The sequence below is a fragment of the Myotis brandtii genome, unplaced genomic scaffold (assembly GCF_000412655.1).
Source record: "Myotis brandtii unplaced genomic scaffold, ASM41265v1 scaffold332, whole genome shotgun sequence".
NCBI classification, from domain to species: domain Eukaryota; kingdom Metazoa; phylum Chordata; class Mammalia; order Chiroptera; family Vespertilionidae; genus Myotis; species Myotis brandtii.
In genome coordinates, this window is record NW_005362797.1 from 372481 (window position 1) to 391422 (window position 18942).

Here is an 18942-nt window from a genome sequence, read left to right on the forward strand (position 1 = left end):
TAGAAATGCATGAATTTTACTTTATATAAATTATATCTCAATAAGCCTGACTTTATACAATAAAGACTATATTCAAATACAGAAAAATAAATGGATGTAGCTTAAGTACAGACATAGGTATAGATGAAGCTAATAAGGCAAAATGTTTACAATCATTGAATCTAGGTTGTGAGAACATGAAAGTCCATCGTACATGTTTCTACTTGTGTTTTAGAACATTTTCAAGGTAAAAACCTTTCAAAGTTCTTCATAACTTACGAAGTCATGTAGCCATTGACATAATTCTGATTCAATATGCGACCCCAGCAGCCAGCACCTATGGCATTGTTCAAAGTGCTAAAATCTTCAGAAGACCAGAGCTTCTTCTTAGTCAACCGTGCATCCTTGACTGTGTGTGTCCCAGGATAATGAGCTCTAGGAAAGGAAGGGTGGGAGGAAATGGGGAAAGGTCAGGTGGCACTTATATCCATTTGTTAAGCAAATGAAAATACATCTTCTCCAGCATGTTCTATTTTAAAACAACAGCAGCTTCCAGGTAGATGCTGATTGTCATCGGCATCTGGTTCCCATCCTTGTGTCTCAGGATGTCCTTAAGATGAGATAAATCTATAACCACACACAAGATGGGAAGGAAGATCAAAAACGAGGTTCCACCAAGATTCTATTCTTGATAGATGAACCAGACATTTCTGCTTCTGGAAACCATAACATGTATGGAAGCATGTTGATAGAGGGAGTCAGCAAAGGAGGCCAGAGCCTAGGACACTCCAAGAGATGAATAAGATGGAGACAGGGTTCATACTTCCCATGGGAAGTACAGAGTTTGGGACACTGGAAAGGAAGGAGTAAGAAAGAAGCCAAAAACAAAAGACCAATGAGTCTATTATATAAAGTAGTACTTCCTCCTTTGTTCCCACCACTAGCAGACAGAGAAAGACAACTTGGCATTTACTCCCAGACACAGACAGAAAAACAATAAAAACCCACACAGAGTTCCTTGAATATTTATAATCCCAGAGCAGTGGTGGTCCTCAACCGGGTGCTTTTTCCTGGCACAGCAGGCAGGGTTTGCTACTGGTATCTGGGGAGTAGAGGCCAGAGATGCTGCTAAACATCCTACAGGCATAAGATGGGCAAGTCCCCACTGCAAAGAATCATCCAGTGGAAATATCAAACCTGCAGAGGCTGAGCAATCCTGCCCCAGAGTAATGAACCCTTCCCCTTTGAGAGGAGTCAGTCAGTTGAAGTATAAATGTATATTCATTATTCTAAGGGTAAACTATTGCCATAATGATGACGGTGGAAACTAGTGATTACTGATTAAAAACAACTAAGAAATTTCAAATGTAGAATAGAAATCAGACTGACAGTTAATACAATAATAAGAGAGCATATGAGCTAAATAACTTTAGGGACATGAGTGTATACTTTTTAGGTCAACAATTTATTACAAAAAATTTAATAACATAAGCAGATAATAAAGATTGGATTATCTCTTTGTAGACTGGTGTAGCAGCATCCATTATATTAAAAGAATGATTGTGAAGTCCTGTTTTAGTTTGCAGTTATTTATTACCATTTAAGTTATGAATCTTTTAAGAGAAAGTCCTATTAGGGAATTCATTAGACCTAGTAAAGATGGATTAGGGCACATTATCAATTTGGCATTCCAGAACTTCATGAGAAATAAGTATTATATACTAGTATATATAATAGAGAACACACACAAAAAACAGTTGAACAAAAATGAGGTTTCACCAAGATTTGTTGAGTCACTGACCTCAGTTGAAAATAGGCATCTATTCAGTATTATAAATATACACTACAGAGACCACACGAACAAGCTAGCACCCAAGGGGGTTAAGAAATTATTGCCGCGTCACCATAATGCCCAACTCAGAAAATCTGGCTACTAATATTTGTAGTGATATTATATCCCAAAACTTTATTCCATGACATGATATTCAACCTCAATGCCTAAGCCAAAAGCCAAATGTATGTTTCTTGTATCTCTGATTAAAATATACTTTATAAAAAAATAAATCCTGAAAAAGAATATGCTATTATCTTCCCAATGATCTTTAGATGTTGGATTCTGAGTAAATTCTAATTCTAGTTTAGAATTCTAGTAAATTCTAATTTATAGTTTTCTCATTTTCTAATTTTTCTATAATGAGCATGCATTATTTTTATAATCTGAAAAAGTATTTCCTATAAAATTATAGAAATAGATGTTATATCCCTCATTCAGAAAACAACAGAACTGTTACATTACGTTTAAAACCTGCTCAGATTAAATGATCTGAGCAAAGAAGGGCAGGACTAATAGTGTATCTGGGTCTCTCTCAATATCCAGATCCACTGCTAATTCAACAAAATGTAAAGGTTCTTTAGGAATATAATTGTTTAAATGTATGTAATCAGACAAAATGTCTCTCACTTCACAGTATGATATGGCCATAGGTTCATCCTTATGGAGGCTGAATAATGGGAACATGGATATTCATGATATTATTCTGCCTACATTTGTGTACATTAAAAATTCTTCATTAAAAATGCCATTAGATCAAGCAGAGTCTTTACACTGAATAAAGAACAAATTACACACACACACGTGTATTCTATTATTTAAATATTTATGTACATTGTCATGATATTTAAAATTCACTTTTTTAAAAAAGTAGCTGAAAGTAGAATTGTAGGAAAGTGGTCAAAAGTACAAAATTCCAGTTATAAGATCAATAAGTACTAGGGATGTAATGTGCAATGTAATGACCAGTTAACACTGCTATACAATATATAGGAAAGCTGTTAAGAGAGTAAGATCCTAAAAGTTCTTATAATAAGAATTATTTTTCTTTTCTTTTTATTGTGTCTATATGAGATGATAGAGGTTAACTAAACCTATTGTGGTAAACACCTCATAATAGATGTAAATCAAACCATCATGCTATATAGCTAAAACTTATATAGTGATGTATGACAATTCTCAATCAAACTGAAAAAATAAAATAACAAAAAATAAAACAGGAAAAAAAAATACTGCTGGAACACAGTGAGGCCAGGGCCCAGAAAGAAGACTGAAAGGCAGATTGGATTAAGGAGCAAGGTCAAAGCCATATGGCTAAGAAGACATGACAAAAGTCATGGTCAGTGATCATGCCACACCATGTATACAGTGTTCATGAGAGAACTCCACTCATAGGAAGTCTGATTTCATGACATTGCCTTTTATAACTTCTAAAATTTAAGTACTATTCTGCCCCAAATCTAAACAAACCCATGTTTTCTTACTGCAAACATTAACAATTTTTAAAAATTACCAATTCCTTTTATTGTCATAGAAAAATCCCAAAATTCATACATTTCAAAGAAAAAGGAATGAAATACCAGTTATACAGGCTTTCATTAAGTAATTAGAAAAAAAGCTACTTTCTGAAAAATATAACCAAATGGAGAGGAAAACACAAAAAGAAAGGCACAGTTAATATTCAAAGCAAGCATTGGACCCTTAGTTTTCAAAGTAAGACATCCCTTACCCTATAACATCAATCACTTCCATGAGCTCCGCGTCGAGCAGCATAGAAGCAGAAATGGGCTCCCAGAGGTTGTCACTCGCTATGATTTTCACTCGCTCGAGACCTTGATAGTTCAGCATTCTTCTTAAAACCTTGTGGAGGATAAACAGGACATAGGAAAGGTTACAAAAGAGACTGCAGCTCTTGCATTACCACCAAGGTAGCTAAACTATCTTCCAAAATCAACATACTGGACCATAGTGTCAGTATTATTTCTCAGTAGAAATGTGGCTCCAATGGAAAATAAAAAAATAAACCTATGAAGTTAAAATGTTTTAGAGGGATTTTCCCTCTACCGTCAAAATTATGTTTAACCATAAAAAATTTGGGTGAGAGGGTGGGAATTTAAAAAAAAAACCATAATAGTACTCCCCAGAAATAACCACTATTGTTTTGGCATGCATTCTTAGGAAATTTCTCAGGCAGACACAAAATCAAATTGGGATTGCATTAAACATACCATTTGGCAAAATGCTTTAAACTGTAATTTTATTTTTAGTATTTCCCTGTGTCACTAAATATTCTGCCATTACTGAAAATATTACAGCTCTCAAAATTTTGTACCATACTAGAAATAACCATAAGAAATACTCCCTTGCTGCCCACAAGTCTTTCACATGTACAGAGAAAACAGGCAATAAAACCTACCTGTAAGACTATCCACCCAGGAAAATCCTATATAATAAAAGCCTAATATGCTAAGTGTCCAGTCGTCCAGTCATCCGTTCAACCAATCATAGCATAATATGCTAATGATATGCTAAGGCAGCTCAATCGTTCACTATGACGAGCACTGACCACCAGGGGGCAGACGCTCCTACTGGTAGGTTAGCTGGCTGCTGGGGTCCAGCCAATCGGGACTGAGCAAGACAGGCCGGACATGCCCTTGAGCCCTCCCACAGTCCCTCCTCGGCCTTGATCATGCACTGGTGGGGTCCCTCAGCGTGCCCTGTGCCCTCTAGCAATCCGGGACCCCTCAGGGGATGTCGGAGAGCCAGTTTCAGCCCAATCCCACAGGCCAGGCCGAGGAATCCCACTGGTGCACGAATTCATGCACCGGGCGTCTAGTTAAAAATAACAATCTAAGTGTTAACAGGAAATAAATCAGCAAAGCACTGAGTGCCTACTCTGGTGTTCATAGGGTTCCGAGACTCACATGTCCCTTTCCCCCACCACCCTCAGACCCCATATGGGATTTTCCAGGCACAACTTAAAAACCACATCACTGAAAACCCAAGGTCAATCTCAAATACAATGTAAATGGCAAAAGTAAAAGAAACAGTAGCCCTGCCATTGTTATATAAATGGCTTATTTGTGTTCTATTAATTTCTACTCTTAAAAACAAACCCAGACTATTTCCAGGGGCCATCTTACCACACTATATGGAACATATGCTCACACGCATATCAAACCTGAACACTTACATTCATCTGCCATTACTGAACTCTTTATACAGGCATTTTAACAAACAGGACACTGATTCCAATAACATCTTGCTACAAAATGGCAATTACAAACTACAAGTTCTTATATCCTGAGATGTTTTGCTGCAGGTAAACTAAAGATTGAGAGAAACGAAAATGAAGTCTAAATTGTTTACAATAGCAGTTTTTCAAACCAAGGTAAGTTGAATTAGAATGCAATGGAATCAAAACAGACTCATAATAATAAAAAATACATATAAAGTAAAATTTGGGACTTACAGGAAATTATATATGCTTTCATCATGAATACAAATATTAAGATTTTGCTTAAATTTTGTGTCACAACTAGCAAAACAAATAACTGTGCTGTAAAAAAAATACAGTTTTTACTACTAATTTCCATAGAACCATAAAGGAATTATTCACTGATAATTTAAAGATTAAAAGATTTTTAATTTGTACAGACCTTGATATAATTGATGTCAAATGACCTCTCATTCCAAATCTGCAAAACAAAAAGTCAAAAAGTCTGAAGTAAAGTTTTTAAATGTCAGAAAATACACATAATCATTAAATGCCACTTCTCTCATCATCTTTCATATCACCTGAAAAGCCATTTTTTTCTTACTTTATGGAATGGCCTGATATAGAATTTATAGATATTTGTAAGACAATATAATTTTAAAATTAAAATATTATTTTCAAAAATCTTAAAAGCAATGTGGGTATTTTTAAAAACAGTGTATACCAGAGATTTCCAAAAAAACAAAATATGCACTCAATCTTTCAACCAATATTGACAAATCGATGTGTGCCAGGACCTATGCTGGCACTGAGACCTAACAGACAGAGGGATTGCTGCAACGATTCCCACAAGTTTCCAACAAGGACAGCAGAAAGCCACGTGGTCACAGGTACACCACACAGGAGTCATTTTCCCAGCGGGCGCAGAGAATCACAGTCATGTGCTACACACAAAAGCAAACTCCTACTAAGGATGAAAGGAACATACATGTAACCCTTAGGTTTCATATCAGGAAGCATGGGAATTTACTGCTGAAAGAGAACCTCATGACTTTCATTTGCAGCTGAGAAAACCATTAGTAACGGAGATGAGCCCATATCCAGGTGCTTTAACTCATTTTACTCCAGGGATACAGGGAAGAGTTTCTCATCAAAGAAGCTCCTCACCATAGCATGGGATTATCAGGCGTCTAAGAAAGGTGTGAATCACCCATTATTTACCAAAAAGAGCTTCTAAGTGTAACTTTACCATACAGAATACCATTAGACCCAAACCTACATTTAGTCTCAATATAGGGTAACAATTTAACATTTAAGAAAGCTTTCATATACAAACTACATCGATGTTTCTAACTCTCTATCTCTCTCCCTTCCTCTCTGTAAAAAATCAATAAAATATATTTAAAAAAAAGAAAGCTTTCATATACAAACTAATTTTCAGTTATAACTTAGAGAAGGATAATAAAAACAAGTGTATTCATGCTTCTGCCTGACGGCCCATGGCTCATCCTCATGTCCTACCATCCCTCCCAGGACACTGCAGTTTGTCTGTTCCCGTGACTACTCCTCCCACTGAATCCAGGAGCTTATCACTCCTGTTACCCTAGAACAGTGGTCGGCAAACTCATTAGTCAACAGAGCCAAATATCAACGGTACAACGATTGAAATTTCTTTTGAGAGACAAATTTTTTAAACTTAAACTATATAGGTGGGTACATTGTTATTAACTTAATTAGGGTACTCCTAAGCTGGCCTTTGCTAAAAACGTCCTCAATCTGAGGGGTCGACCTCAGCGAACGTACCCCCACTTCTTCTAACGCCACTTCTTCTAAATGGACTCGCCCAGGCTGAAAACCGACTTCTGCACATGGGCCACACAGTTTCAATCGCACTGTATGTGTGCGCCCGCACGTGGTATTTTGTGGAAGAGCCACACTCAAGGGGCCAAAGAGCCGCATGTGGCTCTCGAGCCGCGGTTTACCGACCACTGCCCTAGAACGTAATAGTCAAATGTACCTGCACCATAGTAGGAGCTCAATAATTGTTTGCTGATTACATGAAAACTTTCAAATCAGTTTGACAGATGGCATATTAATAAACAAAAGTAAGTGTGTGGAGACGCACTGTGTGTGTGTGGGGAGGGGAGGGGGGCTCTGTAGGATACAACGCAGTCTGAGGTATGCCTGCACTGTGTGTGTGTGTGTGCGAGGGGGCTCTGTAGGATACAACGCAGTCTGAGGTATGCCTCCAACCTGACAAGAGAGCAGCTGGAAAGACAAGATATTGTTTTACATTTTTATATCCTTATAATAAAAGTTCAGCGACCAGAACAACCAAAATGACCAAAGACCAGAATGACCACGGCCCCCAGCGAGCAGTTAGGGGTGATCAGGTAAGCAGGTAGAGGCGATTAGGGGAGATCAGGCAGGTAGGCAAGTGGTTAGGGGCAATCAGGCAGGTAGGCAAGTGGTTAGGGGCGATCAGGCAGGCAGGTGAGTGGTTAGGGGCGATGAGGCAGGCAGGCGAGTGGTTAGGGGCGATCTGGCAGGCAGGCAAGCAGTTAGGAGCCAGCAGTCCCAGATTGCGAGAGGGATGTCCGACTGCTGGTTTAGGCCCGATCTGCGGGATCGGCCTAAACCAGCAGTTGGACATCCCCTGAGGGGTCCCGGATTGCGAGAGGGTACAGGCCGGGTTGAGGGACCCCTCCCCATGCACAAATTTTGTGCACCAGGCCTCTAGTTATTAAATAACAGTTCAGAACAAGGGTAGGCATATTTTGGCCAGCCTGCCAAATCTGGCACACCACTTGTCTTTTCATAGCCTGAGAGCTAAAAATGATTTTTATAATTTTAAATGGATCAATTTTAAATGGTTATATAATTACCTACATGATACCTTTAAGACCCACAAAACCTAAAATATTTACTCTTTGGTCCTTCAAGGAGTTTGCCACCCCCTGGTTTAGAACCACAGAAGACTTATAGAGCAAAATGAGATTAATCATTAAACAGCACAGTAAACATAATATTGTTATAAGAACTAGAGAGCTAGGAAAGGCTTTGAAGAGAGAGAACTTGAGCTGGGATGGTACCAAAAACAAACATTAAAAAATATATTTCAGCCCCACTGGTGTGGCTGAGTAGTTGAGTCTCAACTTATGAACCAGGAGGACATGGTTTGATTCCTGTTAGGGCACATGCCCGCATTGTGGGCTCAATCCCTAGTAGGTGACATGCAGGAAGCAGACAATCAATGAGACAAAATGGTTAGTTAACAAAGTACCACTTTAAAAAATTACAAATAAATGTAAGCATGTTTTAAATCTATTACTAACCCCAATATAATCAATATCCAAGTCATGATAACGCTTGGCGCCCACAATCCAGGACACGATATAGTAGGCAGTCAGATGACGGTTTACGTAAGGCCAGTCGAAACGTTTCCCCAGCCATCCAGGGAATGACCAAGGCAACCCTGCAGAGAGGGAGAGTGGGTGTAACAATGCCAGCACTATTAAAAACAGAGCAAAGGAAACCAAAAGGAATACTATAATTCCTTACTGATCCATGGAGTCAGATTCAATAACCCCAAATGTTCTTTTCAAGGAAAAGAAATTAAAAAAAAAAAACAGCAACAAAAACAAACACCTCTCTCAAAGATACCAACAGAAAGAAATATAATGTACAATTTAACTTAACATCCCTAACACCTACTATAGGGAATGTTCAATAATCCATTTCTGTTCTCTCAGGTCAAATCAAACATAAGCCTTTTAGAACTCTTTAACTACTCCTATGATGTAAGTACAATACAAATTCCTCATTCACTGATAAGGTTACTTAAAATATAAATTACATAATCAAATTCAGCAAAACTAGTTTGCCCTGATATCAGTATAAATGCCAATGACTCAATAGGGAAAATATAGCTTTGTTAAATGATGCAGATTAAATAATCCACATTGTTCCTATATGCTAATGATTATTTTATGTAAAAAAAATGAGAAGAGTAGAATTTACAATTCTAAATCTTAACTATGTTACTGATACATTAAAATAAACTCAACAGTTAAGTTCCCTAACTGTTTATATGTTACCAATCTAGTTCACCACTGAAAAGTTCAAAATCAAAATGACGCAATGTTTATTTTTCTAAACTCAGGAGGAATGCCTAAGTGTATTTACATAAGAAATGTGACATTAAAATAACAGAGAACTTTAAAACAATGAAATGCCACATACATTCTACAGGCCCACTGTGTGTCTCTGCTGGGACATGTTCAACAGCCTGATTTCCTGCATGTAAATGAGCAGTGACCCTGAAAGCAGCCCAGTGGCAAATAACACTGAAGTCAATGGTGCTTTTGACTGCCCCAAACATTTCTGGAATCTCTTACAAAGGCCCATTTACAAAGCACACACTGACCCCTCCATTTTTTAATTTATAAAAACTTACATTTGTCCTTTAGATATTTAAAGTGGTTTTTGAAATCAAGTCTATAAAATAGATCTCATTAATCTCCCTGAACTTAGTCCAAATGTGCAAGCCTGTTTCAAAAAATCAAGTTCATTTCAGATGATGAAAGAATGCCACCTTGGTGTACATTTGAAATATTTCACAAGTGTGGACACTGCTACGGAGAACAGTGAAATGCATATAGTCCCATGTGGAAATCATCCAATTTGCCCTGCCACTAGAACCTAAGCTTACGGGGCAGGAGTTGGGGGCTGGATTGCTTGGTGTCCCCAATGCCTGAAACAGTGCCCACCACGCCACTGAGATTCAAAACAAACAAACAATGAACCTTTTGTATGCACCACTTCTAGAAATGGGGTCTACGACTACATGTAATACACAATTTTGCAAAGAGCTGGAATATACTACTGCATGTAATATACAATTTTATAACACCATTGCCCTTTGACAAATTTTGATGAGAAATTTCGTTGCGGAAAATATTTTACCATAAAAAAATAAAACAAAACACCACAATGGAATAGTTCCTGTATCTAATTTTGCCATTTGCTAATACCTGACCTTAAATCAGTGGCATAACCTCTCTAAGCCTCTACTGCTTCTTCTGTAAAATGTGGAAAATAATGCCTTACTCCAGAATTATTATAAAGATCAGAGGTAATATATAAGGGCAAAGAAAGGATCGTGCCTGGCACATGCTTTGCTATGGGTAGCATACCGATAGTATTAATGACAATATTAGTACTTCAGTGTTAATAGGGTCTTTACATACATAATTCAGGTTTTAAAAGTTAAAGGAAAACAGACGGCAAAAGCATGGCAAACTTCACTTCCTACCCATGAGTGTGATATTAGAGTTCCGCTTCTTAGCCTCCTTCATTAACCACCACTCATATCCTCGGAAGTAATTCTCATCTAATGCGTAGTGCATGTGGGAGGGCTCAGTGCCATCTGAGCGGGAGAGAGTAAAAGAGAGGCAATTCCGTTAATGGTGCATCGTAGGGCCACTCGCCCCGACACACATACACATTTCACAGAAGTAGTATTCCAGTTCCAATCCTGAAATGGGGCAAGACCGTATATAGCTTGTGGCTGGATGATGAAAGCATATTGTTTCATCTTTTTTTCATTATCCTAAGCATCGTAAGCATCTTCAATAATAAAACCACAACTTTCTATTATAAGGAGTTTAAGAGAAGTGTTATTACCTCATATAATTGCAAATTCCTACAACTACATTCTGCTGGGCTTTTGGTGTCTTTGGGGTTTTCAAATTCCAACTTCAAGTTCACATCTCCTGAGCTTCCAGCTTCTCAATCCTGGTTGTGAATCCCAGGGCTCCTAAGGGCCAATTCTCACAATCCATTCCTTTCAACATAAATTAAACACTAATACCACCACATAGATATATCTGGTTAACAAAAATTACTTCCAAATCTCTAACAGGAACTCGAGTGTACAGACAAGTCTAGAGTTCATTATAATGGAATCTGACCTAAATATATATAATAACTGTATGTATACATATATATACATATACATATATGTATATAATAATTGAGATAATTAAATTCCTTTTTCTTTCCATTTTCTTCTTCCTGGACATTATTGGCCCATAATCTTTTAACTAACTACATGTACTACACAAAGCCATCAAAACAGTCACAATGAAGTTTGAAGATTTAGTGGTTACAAAGAATTTTGTTTTGAAAAGAAAAAAAAAAGAGCTATGTATCTGATTACTTATATTTTTACCACCTATCTTATTTAAGTCTAATAACACTTTATATTTTATATAATATTAAAAGCTTTTTTTTACTTTTCAATACAATTCCAAACTGACCCTATGCTGTATAATATAGCTCTTTAAAATCTGTGGATTTACTATAAATTACTTCAACTAAATAAACAAGCTAAAGTCCAAATGCTGTTTTAGATGGGAAAAATGCATATTTTGATACAATTTTTAAAAAATAAGTAGAGGGGAAAATGAGCAATCTACTAAGCAATAATCAACATCAACAAACATTGCTTTTACTTATATTCTGAAGTCACAGTCCATAAGTTTAAGTATAGATTCAAATGTTGGGCAGGGGATACTCCTACCTGTTGTCTGCCCATCGCCACCTATTTCGACTTTTAGAATATGCAAAGAGGCACCGAAGTTTGGCTGGAGAAAGAAGTAACAGTATTAACCTGTGATTCATGGTATGAAGGACAAAGCACCACTTCAAGACAATTACTAATTGCTGCCTTTGATTTTACAGATGAGAAAACCAAAACAAAACTTCAAATAAATAGCAACTTATCCCAAAAGTAATTTGCCATTTAAAAAAACAACAACACTAGAACTGAGAAGATGATAAAATCTATGGGTGAATTTCACCATTGTTTCTAAAATATCACAGCTACCATTAAATAATTAATTTTCCATTACCTTAAAGAGATAATCCAATATTTGAGAACGATAGGGCTCTGGGTAGTTTATAAGAAGCCGGGAGGTTGCCTAAAAAAAAAAAAAGTTTCGAAAGTATGAATAAAACAAATCCAACATGAATACTTTTTCATGGTGCTTTATGCACTGGTACAGGCAACCTAATTGCATCCAGATTCCATCATTTACAAGCTATGTGACCAAGGGCTAATGATTGTAAAGTGGGTTATCTTATTCATTCAGCTGCTCTTAAACTACATTAAAATAAGATGTAAAGGACTGAGCACAATAGCTGGGATGTAGTAAGCTCTCAATAAATGAGAGGCATTATGTACACAAATTGTTTTTAATAATACAGTCACTGTTCTCAAATAGCTTACAGACTAGCAGAGGCTCTGATATTTAAGGAGGCACTCTGTAAGTGAGTGAACACTATACATGCTCACTAACCTCGCTCTGACCCAATGTAAATGATGCTTCCTGTCCTGCATTGTGCCATTTGAATGGTGTGTTTTGCTGTTTGGGGGGTTATTTTGTCCCCTCTGCTCTCCTATTTTTAAGACGGAAATTACCCACTTGAAACAAACACTACATCATTATATGATTGCAAGGCCATAGTCACACCCAGTGCAAAAGGATTAGTCAAAGACAATAAATAGACAGTTCAGGGCTTCTGCCCATTTTTTAATCGGATTGTTTGTTGTTTGGTGCAAGTTTTAAGAGGGAAGAGGGTAAAGGGGTAAAGGGGGCCAAATATATGGTGAAGGAAGGTGATTTGACTTTGTGTGGTGGATACACAGGACAGTTCAGGGCTTCTGCCTGCCATTTTTTAATCAGATTGTTTGTTGTTTGGTGCAAGTTTTAAGAGAGAAGAGGGTAAAGGGGTAAAGGGGGCCAAATATATGGCGAAGGAAGGTGATTTGACTTTGTGTGGTGGATACACAGTATAGGATACAGATCTTGTATCATAGAAATGTACACTTGAACCCTACATGATCCTATTAACCAATGTCACACCAATACATTTAAACAAAACACAATAATCAGTTAAGAGTAGTATAGCCAAATGTGGAAATGCCCCATCAAGCAGTAACAAATCACCAAGTTACTAATCACAGTCCCTCAATAAGGCCTGGAGCTGTTTCCAACCAGCACCGGAAGAAGCCGTGGCACAGTAGCTGGCACATAGCTCGCAATAAACGGCAGGCACTGTATACCAAACTGGACCACCTTTCTCACTTACAGTCCTTGGCATAACTTCCTCCTCCCTAATCTATGAAATAGGATATTAACCAAAATTAGTCATGTACCTGACGCCATCCTAGGTACTTTACATATATCCTCACAATGCTCCTACCAATGCAGGTATCACTGTGTCCCCAGAAAAGAAACTGAGACACAGAGAGGTGAAATGACCTTCCCAAGGCTATCCAGTGAGTCGTGGACCCCTGACAATCTGCTCTAAGTCCACATACTTAACTACCACACTGCCTTCCCTCTCGGAGATGAAGATAAATGAGAACATTCCGAACACTTACTGCCACAGACTGTGCTAGGTACTCGGGACTCCACAAAGAAGTTTAGAATGGTGTGCAAATATTTGTGTTGCAACCATTTTCATTTAATCAGCTTCTAAGATGAGTAATGTGCTATACACAGAGACACTATCAAAACAAAATAGATAAAACCCACCCACTCTGAGTTCTGAAACAATTCTTCTCCTTTTAATAATTTTAAAATGAGTTAAACATAATCAAAGGTATCAAAACAAAATAGATAAAATCCACCCACTCTGAGTTCTGAAACAATTCTCCTTTTAATAATTTTAAAATGAGTTAAACATAATCAAAGACTTCCATTTTCAGCAAGTTTAAACACTGGATTTAATATCAAAAGTACAAATATCAGGACATATGGGTCCTCATTTTATGACATACTAGCTATTCTAGGTTTAAACCACAAAATAAGGAAAAGGGTAGTAGTAAAGAACAAATCAATTAGTCCATTAGTCCACAGTTACCTTGAAATATGAGCCAGTACCTATGATAGACGTTGCAACATAAGGAAATTGCATGAAAATCAAGAAGAATCGGTTGGGTTAGGGCAGCCGTGGGCAAACTACGGCCCGCGGGCCGGATCCGGCCCGTTTGAAATGAATAAAACTAAAAAAAAAAAAGACCGTACCCTTTTATGTAATGATGTTTACTTTGAATTTATATTAGTTCACACAAACACTCCATCCATGCTTTTGTTCCGGCCCTCCGGTCCAGTTTAAGAACCCATTGTGGCCCTCGAGTCAAAAAGTTTGCCCACCCCTGGGTTAGGGGAAAGCAATTTTTTTCTGCAGCAGAAGGTCAGACCTGTGATCAGGCTGCAGACCAAGTCTCCCACCTTGGTGTAGGCCCTGACAGTGGGCTGTCATTTTTGTAACACAAGTGCCTGACTTCAGCTTGGCTTGCCAGGCAGCCACTTCTTAATAACTATGTTGTATGGTATGTCCTCTTAAAAATACTAACCCAGATCTTTCTGGTAACTTGAAGCCTAAGAGTTTTGCTACATTAATGTTAAATGATGGAAATTCATTGAATACATAGATCATTGCCAAATTTACAGAACCCTGAAGTAAAATGGGATTCATAGAACTAATAACAAAAGATCAACAAGAAGTGCATGGAACTAAATGAACTGATGAGGATGATTATAATTTTTCTAACTTTTTATTTGAAACATTGTTGGCCCTTTAATGTTATATTTTTCCAGATTTAAGGAAACCTTTTTTTCTTAAGCTATCTATGACTTAACGGCAATTTGATAGAGTATATCTCTGTGAACAAAGATGAAACAATTTTTCTCCCTACTTGATCCCTCCAGAATTCAGAAACTTGGTATTCTTATTTTCTTGGCAATAAAAGTTATTGGCATAAATTCAATCAGAATCTGTCCTCCTCATAACAGGACACAATTGGAAACATTGGTTATATTACCAAGGCTTTGACTAGAATGACAAATTTGAGAAAGATATAACCAGACAGATTTAAGGAATTAAGGTTAAACTTGTAGTGTTGTGTCGCAAATCAGCGAGCTGGACAAGATGCCAAATAAGCCAATTAGTTAGGAGTCATCTTTACTGTGCGCAGATTCAGAGCAGATTACCTCTGTCAAATTCTGAACCCCACATACAGGAAGTCTCTTGTATTTATACTCTTCGAGCCTCTTTGTTTGCAGATATTACAAAGGGCTCTATGTGAGTTATTGTTACAGACAGTTGTAACCTTGAATACATATCCTATCTAATCAAACACCTGCAATATCTATATAGACAACTTGTAACTTTGAATACATATTATATCTAATCAAACACCTGTAACCTTGGATGAACAAACACTTGGCAAAATATGTGAATTAATATAGTGTATCAGCCCCTTTAGATGGCTAGCTTGCAAGGTGAGACAATTAAGTTTATCTTTCCTATTCAAGCAAAAAACCAAGTTATTTTACAGTCTAAAAATAACAGAGTTGACCCACGGAATAAGAGACTGTCTAAGAATAACAGAGTAGCTCAAACAGCAGTTTCAAACAGCAGTTTTTCCAAAGGGGGATTACTATGCATCATAATGTTTCATATTTTTCACCCTGCCTTCTGGCTTGAATCACTGAGAACTAAAACTGCCCTTTTCCTGAAGCCTTGCAAGCTAAAGTGGGACAACTTGATATAGACTTCAGAGAAATCAGCACTACTGCATTTTGTGCCTGTTATATCTTGTGAGCCATTAAGAACCGTCACCAGAGACATTCAAACTGCGAACTAGGAAATCTGTCTGATTGCCACTGCCTGCCCTTCCTCCATGTGAAGACGTTTCAAGCCTGATGTCTAGAAAACATCTCAACCACCCTCAGGACTCAGGCTGGGTTTATAGTAGGGTCCAACCATTGACCATTGTTTTTCTTTTGTTTCCATAGAAATGCCTCTTATTAAATAACCTGATGCAAATACTTAGACCATGTAGGCTTACCTTTGGGAGCCCATCTGCATCACCACGTCCTGAAATGAGACACAACCCTTAAACTGAACTGACCTATTCTCAGGACTAAGAGACTGGTTTGATGAGATATGGAGCAATCTACCAACTCAGGAAAGGTTCATACCCACTTACACCAGATGGCCCAAGATGTTAAAATATTTCACAATATGACCAAAACCACTGAATAGATTTCTAGGGCCCGTAGATCACTGACCTGGTTTCATGGCAGGACCCTTTAAGCTTGGAACAATGGCCATGGACTGATTTTAGACTATTGCCTGTATAATTAGTATGGGAGTGCTGCTATATCCTATTTAGACATGCGCTTTCTGGGTTACAACGTGTCCTACCCCTGACTTTCAGCATATCAGCTACCCAGGCAGTTAATGTCCTCATCACTGACGCTGATGCCTCAGCATCAACGATGGATTGTCTAGTAAGCCCTGAGAGTTGGTTTCTTCTTTTTGGTAATGCAAGCGCCTGACTTAAGCTTTGATTACTGAGGCACCCATTTCAAAGATGGCTATCTCAAATAAGCACATTGCCTGCCACACAATTAGATAAAGAGCCAGGTTGGGATGGGACTTTTAAGTTTAAATTCACCAACAGAGTGAGTCTGCAAAACACTAGGACCCCACCTTCCACCCCAAAAGAAGCAAGCCCCCCCCATGCCCACACCCCCACCTCTCTCTTCCTCTCCTTCCAACTCTCTGTGTGGTCCCACGTATTCAATGAGACATGGAGCAATCAACCTGTGCTTTCCAAGACTTGTGAGTGCATTGCAATCATAAGAACCAGTTCAGCCACAACACTGGTTATCAACAGGCTGAAACCAACATAAAACGCCCACCCAGCAAGCAAGCAAGCACTCAAGGCAAGTCCTGCATTACATCTGAGGGTGCAAGTTCCATCTGATTCAACCACAACATTGTTATCAACAGGCTGAAACCAACAAAAAACGCCCACCCAGCAAGCAAGCACTCAAGGCAAGTCCTGCATTACATCTGAGGGTGCAAGTTCCATCTGATTCAACCTGACAAACAACCCATACAAGAATTCAGCCTTAACATTTTCAAATAAAATTGGCTTTAGCTGTGATCTGGGTTACACAAAAGAAAATCCCTCTCACCCAAAGGTCCACCACCATAAACCCTACAGACTCAAAGGTTACCAAGGATCCAATCAAGACAAGACAAAGGTTACAAAGAACATGAACAAAATCAAGTAAATGTGGTCTGGAGCCAAGAACAAAGATGCTACTGAAGCAAATTCCCACACCTGGAGGTCACCTGAGAGCATGACCAGGGGGTTAAGGAAATTGTCAGCTGTGCCCACACAGTTCTGCACAAAGCTGGAGTGGCCCTCAAGTCTCCTTCACATAAATCTTACGGAATGCCCAGAAAACTCCTGCTCATCCCAACTGTACCAGCCAACAGAGGACGAAGGAGACATGCCATTAAATGCCACTGGCATCCTGAGTAGGATCCCGGAAGAGAAAAAAAAGAGCATTAGGTACAACGAAGGAAACATGAAGGGAAATACGGACTTTCATTAATATTGGTTGCAATAAATGTACCATACTAACGTGGGATGCTGCTAACAGGAGCGACTGCTGCACGGTATATGAGAATTCTGTATTGTCTTGGCAACTTTTCTGCCTACCTAAAACTTTTAAAATTAAAAAGTTTATTATTTTAAATCCATACCTTACTCCAGAGATCCTTGAATTGAAAGAAATAGAGAAAGAAAGATAGATAGATGATAGATAGATAGATAGATAGATGATAGATAAATGTCTCTCAATACTTAGCAAGAGAATCAATTGATGTGTTTGTTGAAATGCAGATTCCTAGCCCTACTCCAGACGACAGTCAGAATGGGGGGTGGGAGTGGCCAGCATCTGCAGTTCAACAAGCACCAGGTGATACTATGCACCCCAAGGATGGCCAGCCACTGTCTGGGCTGTTGACCCAATGTTTCCCCCTCCTCACACACAAAAATGAGGTACAGAGGCACTGACCCTTCTAGTGGGCAACGCCCCCTGCGGGCCTTGACCATCTGTAGGCAACACAGCCCCCCAACAATAAACAATCCTAGACTATCAGTTGATACTAGTATAGCCTGCCATTCTACTTAACTTTTTAAATTATATTGTACTTTTATTGTGGACATTATTACAGATGCCCCCTATCCTACCCCAGCCCCCATTTAAAAAAAAAAAAAAAAAGCCCAGATAGTTTCAGGCCTCTTTAACTTACTAAAGAGGCCTTGAGGCACCTGTCCTGCCTCCAACAAAAACCTGATGGGACTTAGAGATAGAGGGACGGTTGCCAGAGCTCCGGGAGGGGTGTTGGAGAGCGGGATGAAAAAAGGTGATGGGGTTAACAAATACTAGCTGGAAATTTAAAAATAGGCATGGAGTGCAAGGTAAGGCATAGGGAATATAGTCAGCAACCTATAATAATCTATAATAATAAAAGCGTACTATGCTAATTAGGCCAGTAGCCTGAATAACTATCCATGGTGCGGGGTGGGCGCTTGGATTATCAGCGGGAACGCTTTGTAACCAATACGAAGGTCTAACCGCTGTGCTCTACACCTGAAACTAACACAAAATAGTGTTGAATGCAAACTGTAATAGAAAAATAAAATAATTCAAAATAAAATAAAAACACCTGCTGGGCACTGGCCCCTCTGAAAGAATCCAGCTGCAGCCGCCCAGGGCTTCGGTCCGACCCACCTCCCCGGACTGGAAAAGGGAAGCCAGAGACTCCCTGGGGCGCCCTCCTCCCGGGACAGAGGCCCGGCTCCGGGACTTTCTGCAGCAGCGACCCCCGCCCCCCGCCCCGGCGCCCACGGGAGGGTTCGAATCCCAGCCTGGCTCTACCTACACCTGCCACCACTTATTCGGTGCCCTCGGGACGCCCATCCATTACCACTAACTGCCTCTACGGGCTCATCCCAGACGAGCAGGCGGGACCT

General features: G+C 38.8%; 1 protein-coding gene across 1 annotated transcript in view; it reads right to left on the bottom strand.

The window, feature by feature from the left end:
* Positions 1-18942, bottom strand: part of GALC (galactosylceramidase) — a 42472-nt gene that overhangs the window by 23148 nt on the left and 382 nt on the right. The window contains exons 2-9 of the mRNA XM_005871212.2: positions 17350-17434; positions 11942-12010; positions 11611-11674; positions 10342-10455; positions 8363-8502; positions 5470-5508; positions 3540-3670; positions 259-414 (exon numbers count right to left, since the gene is read on the bottom strand). Of these exons, the coding sequence (XP_005871274.1) occupies positions 259-414; positions 3540-3670; positions 5470-5508; positions 8363-8502; positions 10342-10455; positions 11611-11674; positions 11942-12010; positions 17350-17434 (798 nt within the window). The remainder of the gene's footprint in view (positions 1-258; positions 415-3539; positions 3671-5469; positions 5509-8362; positions 8503-10341; positions 10456-11610; positions 11675-11941; positions 12011-17349; positions 17435-18942) is intronic.